We start from the raw sequence: 5,610 nt of genomic DNA, 5'->3' as shown, positions 1-5,610 counted from the left end.
CTATACTTTTGTACACCATATTCACATTTTGTATGTCATCTACGGTTGGTATGTACTCGTTGGGACATGTGATTTATTTTAAGTGTCCCCACAAATAATTCATTTTCTTATGATTTGGATCACTCTCCGGATGTGTATCTTATTAGCATTGTTACACTTGAGTTCTGTACAGTTGGTGCTCTGTTTTATTGTGTACTTAAGAGGAGGGGCCAAGGCAGAACTCATGTGTTGCATGTTGAAGATCCCAGTTTCAATCCTTGGCATCTCCAGGTAAACTGGAAAAATTCCTGCTTCAGTGCTCCCAGTCAGGGCCATCAATACAGGAGCAATGATCTGATTCAGTATCAGGCAGTCTCCACTGTTCTTAATAATATGATGGAACGAGTTGTTAGAATGCAGAGCAGATCCTGCATTCAAGAAAAGATAGACAAACTTGGAAGTTTTGATCACTCTTGGTTTTAATTTTTTCAGTCTTGCCTTTAATTTATCTTGAACACTGACATTTAGAGAAAAATGTTTGCATGAATATTCATATGCATTTTCTCACATTTCACTTATTACATACAGTTTGCCAGTGATATACTTTTTTGCAAGCCATGTTTCTAATATAATTTGTTGTTGATGTTGTTCTTCTTCTTCTTGTTGTTGTTGTTGTTATTTATTGCATTTGTATACTGCCCCATGGCCGAAGCTCTCTGGGTGGTTCATAACTGACATTGTTGAATGTCGGTTCCCCTGATATATACATTGTTCTGTGTTGTTTTCCCTAATACCTGTATTTGTTGGATACATTTTGTGACTGGAAAATGTCATTGTAGAAAATGGAGGGCAAAACTGAAGGGGAACCTGAGTATCAGGCCATAGCTAGACCTAAGGTTTATCCCTGGATCATCCAGGGGTCAAACTTGTTCACCTAGGTGACACACAGGGGATCCAGTGCTCAGGCAGGGGCGAACCCTGGATGATCCCAGGATAAACCTTAGGTCTAGCTGTGGCCTCAGTCTCTGCATTAGTTTGAAAGTGAGAAATTAGATAAAACATTTCCGACCCATTTCTAGATGTCCTTCAATGACTCTTCCAACTTCATCATTCTTTCTTCCCCTTTTTATTTATTTATATTGAAATTTTAGAAGATTAATACTCTATTTCTTCCCACTTTCCTTACATGCAATAGTCCAGGCATTCAATACCTATAATACAACATGGCATCAGAAGACTCAGAAATAAATTGTTGAGTATCTAAACTGCAAAACAACACAGGAAATTGCCATTTAAATTCTGATCACTATTTTGTTATAGTTGTATTGGTCAATTTTTCTTATTTCTTTCTGCTGATGATTCATCTGTGTAATTTCTCTATATTTTGAAAATATCAGTATGGATGTCCTTAGACAAAGTTATTTGGATGAGTGTATGGTTTAGCTGCTTTCAACCTTGGGTGGTTTTCCTGAGTTAACTTTAAACTTGATCTGTGCCAACTCCATCATTCTATGTGCACACTATTGGTTGCCAGCTCGGTACCTGTGACGTGGAATGGTAGCTTCCATTGCATGATAGCTTCAGTTGCATGAAACCCATGTGTCTGTTCCAGTGAATACACATATTTGGGACTTCGTTCCACTACTCTGACACTGACAACCATCCACCTGACCACTAAGGCAGTGATGCAACTGGAACTCGTCACAGCATAAGATACCATAACACATGCATATTGCCTAAATAATGTGTCTGTTAGGGATGTGGTCCTTAACAGTTGCTATTCCCACATTGTGGGGCCTGAGTGAACATGGGCTCATCTACACCAAGCAGGATGTACATTGCACAATGTACATTGATGGTGCTATATAAATAAATAAATAATAATAATAATATTCCACTATGAAAGTGGTATATAAAAGACAGGAGCCACACTACTGCTTTATAGTGGTATTGAAGTGCACTGACAACTGTTGGGGCCCATTGACACCTACCAGATACCGCTTTCATACCACTTTCATAGTGTTATATTCTGCTTGGTGTAGATGTGTCATGGGCCCCAACAGTTGTCGGTGCACTTCAGTACCACTATGAAGCAGTAGTGTAGATCCTGCAGTGCACTTCAATACCACTATAAAGCAGTAGTGTGGCTCCTGCCTTTTATATAGCACTTTCATAGTGGAATATCCTGCTTGGTGTAGATGAGCCCATGGAAGGTCCTTAAATGTGACGTGTTAAACAAAAAAATTGTTTTGATAATGCATTTTCTATTAAATAAATAAGTGGCTGAAGTTATAGTACACATGTGAGCAAGTAATAATCCACTAAAGTCAAAAACATCCATTTACTTTGTGGACTAGCCACTCACCATGTGTTCTTTCACCATATCTCTTTTGAACAGTTGTGGTCCTTCCGGACAGCTGCCATGCAGAACCACACCGTGGTGATGGAATTCATCCTTCTGGGCTTCACTGACATCCGTGAGCTCCAAGTCACCCTCTTTGTTATTCTCCTACTTACTTACCTCTTGACCCTTACAGGGAACATTCTCATAATATCTATCACTTTGCTAGACCATCGTCTCCACAGCCCCATGTATTTTTTCCTCCGAAACTTCTCCATTTTGGAAATCAGCTTTACCACAGTCATTATCCCCAAGATGCTCACCAACCTCCTCTCCACCAGGAAGACCATCTCAGTGACTGCTTGCTTCATCCAGTCCTTCTTCTATTTCTTCCTTGGCATTGCAGAATTCTTTCTCCTGGCTGCAATGTCATTCGATCGGTATGTGGCCATTTGCAATCCACTCCGCTATACCATCATGATGAACAACAGAATGTGCACCCAGCTTGTGATGAGCTGTTGGCTGGGCAGTTTCTTCTTTGTCTTCATAACAAGTATTGTAATTGCTCGCCTGCCGTTCTGTGGTCCCAATGTCATAGACCATTTCTTCTGTGACAGCTCACCTCTGCTCCAGTTGGCCTGTACTGACACACAGCTCATCGAACTGGTTGACTTCATTTTAGCGGTCATAATTTTACTGGGCACTTTGGCCATTACCACCACATCTTATATTAATATTATCTTCACGGTGTTTCAGCTCCCATCTGCAAAGGAGAGACAGAGAGCCTTCTCCACATGTTCTTCCCACATCGTTGTTGTCACCATGTTCTACGGCAGCTGCATCTTCATGTACGTGCGGCCTTCACAAAGTGAAGGGATTGATTTGAACAAAGGGGTAGCCATTCTCAACACTGTGGTTACCCCACTCTTGAACCCCTTCATTTACAGCCTCAGGAACAAACAAGTACAGGAAGTGCTAAGGGATGCTAGAAGGATAATATTCACCTCCAAACAGAGAATATGATGGAGGGGGAAGATATGGGAAGAGTAAAGAGAAATACAAAGCTCTTGAAAGGGTTTCCCAAGGGCTTAACTCCTCCTTCATATTGATATGGGTGGACAAGGGCCATTCTCAGTCAATGAACGCAAGGCCAGCAAGCACATCACAGGTGGCTGGTGGAGTGAGCCCATGTATCCCTGGGCCCTCCTCTCATGTGCCTTAAAGATGTGAGGGAGATCCTCCCCTATATGTCTATCAGAGATATAAATATGAGACAACATTCTATACTCATAATATGCAACGTGGCATTTCTTCTCTTGGTCACTCTGAAGTGGCATGTGCTACAATGCTCCACATGGTTGTGTGGTGGAGAAGTCACAATACCTCTTCCAGCAGCTGCTAAGGATTACCTTTTCAAATGGGGAGAGAGTCTCTGGAGGCACCGATGCTGGCTGATATTAGAACTGACAAAAGGGTTGCAATGTGTGGGGTATGGCACCCAACTCAGGTAAGATAACATAAGATAGGTAAGGCTGTTTTGCTATATCCAGATTCAGGGGCTTCAGTATGTGGTGCCACTGGGAATGGGAAAGGAGGAGCAATTCCATTTCATTATGTTCAGTACCAAAATGTGAAAGGGCTACAATCCTGTTTTGTAAAAAAAAAAAGTACTATTGAATAAAGTGGGTTACTTCTGTGTAAACATACTTTTGAGTAAAACATACACAGGGCTTTGCTAGACCTGCCGGCTTACGCCGGCAGGGAGGCGGGGCCAAGGTGCGCTAACGTTAGCGCACCTCCCCCAGGCTTCCACATGTCAGATGCGCAGGGACGTCATGTCCCTGCGGCGTCCGCCATTTTTTTGTTTGTTTGTTTAAAGGGGCTGGGTGCGGCCCGAAGACTCCGGAGACAGTAAGTGGTGTTTTTACTGGGTTTTTTTTTAAATGGGGGGGCGAAGTATGGCAGGGGGGGTGGCAAGGGGGGGAGATCGCGCCGCCGCTGCCTGAGCAAGCAGGCGAGCGGCGCTTGCCCGGGCAATGCCTGGCATTCCAGGCATTGCCCGGGCAAGCGCTGCTCACCTGCTTGCGAGCGGCGGCGGCGGCGCAATCTCACCCCCCACCCCCCTTGCCACCCACCCTGCCATCCTTCGCCCTCCCCTCTCTTCCCCCCCCCGGGCCGATGGGCACAGCGCTCGTATGAGCGCTGTGCCAGGCAGGTCCGCGGCTTTTCGCGGCTCCTCGCGAGTAAGCGAGGAGCCGCAAAAAGCCGCGGAAGTCCCTAGACGTTCCCCAGCTCCAGCCTGAGGCCGGAGCTGGGGAAAAGGCGCACCATAAGCGAATTCGCGTTGGAGGAGGCCTCAGCGCAGCCTGCCTCCGGATTCCCCTATGCGTCATCTGGACGCACAGCAAGGAAACCGGGTCAGAAGGCGTGCTAAGGCCTCGTCTAGGAAGGCCCATATTATCAAGAATCAAAGCAATTCCTCTGCCTGTGTTAACAACATGCAAACCACAACACTGATCTTTTGAAGAAAGAAATAAAGGCCACAGCTAGACCTAAGGTTTATCCCAGGATCATCCCGGGTTCATCCCTGCCTGAGCGCTGGATGCCCTGTGTGGCACTTAGATGAACAGGTTTGACCCCAGGACAACCCTGGGATAAACCTTAGGTCTAGCTATGGCCAAAGACACACAAAGAGATCCAGTATATCAAGGAGTTCCACTTTCCTAAAGCTTCCCCAGAAGAACTACTTTCCAATTTGGCAGTTCATGGTGGAATGAGAATGTTACCATCATTCGAACCTAAGAAGATCCATGCTGGATCAGACCCAAGGGTCCATCTAGTCAAGCATTCTGTTCACAGAGTGGGTGATCAGCTGTTGACAAGCAGGACATGAGTGCAAGAGCAACCTCCTGCCCATGTTCCCCAGCAACTGGTATAAATAAGTTTATTGCCTCTGATACTGAAGGTAGCATATAGCTATCAGGACTAGTAGCCATTGATAGCCTTCTCCTCTAGGAATCAGTCTCGCACACAGACCCTTGTACTTGAAGCATGCTGAAATCTGTACCATGCACATGACATATGGTGACATCCTATAAATACTCACCCTGGAATCCTTGGTTTGCATAATTGTCTTCTATTTTGTAAGATCAAACATGAGAAATGGAGGATATTGTGTTATTGGACTGACCAACCATCAGTCCCTGCAATGGGGATCAATTTTCCTGAGCGGAGAGAGAGAGAGAGAGAGAGAGAGAGAGAGACCCTTAATCCTTCTAGAGCTTTCCTCT

At 44.8% G+C, this 5,610-nt stretch overlaps 1 protein-coding gene across 1 annotated transcript; it reads left to right on the top strand.

Moving 5' to 3' along the window:
• The first annotated feature begins 2,401 nt into the window (after window positions 1-2,401).
• On the top strand, window positions 2,402-3,343 carry LOC134405871 (olfactory receptor 6E1-like). The gene has a single exon (XM_063137127.1). The coding sequence runs from the start codon at window positions 2,402-2,404 to the stop codon at window positions 3,341-3,343; it is 942 nt and encodes a 313-aa protein (XP_062993197.1).
• Window positions 3,344-5,610: the final 2,267 nt, after the last annotated feature.

The sequence above is a fragment of the Elgaria multicarinata genome, chromosome 11, assembly GCF_023053635.1.
Source record: "Elgaria multicarinata webbii isolate HBS135686 ecotype San Diego chromosome 11, rElgMul1.1.pri, whole genome shotgun sequence".
NCBI classification, from domain to species: domain Eukaryota; kingdom Metazoa; phylum Chordata; class Lepidosauria; order Squamata; family Anguidae; genus Elgaria; species Elgaria multicarinata.
This window is presented reverse-complemented; position numbering and strand designations above follow the sequence as displayed.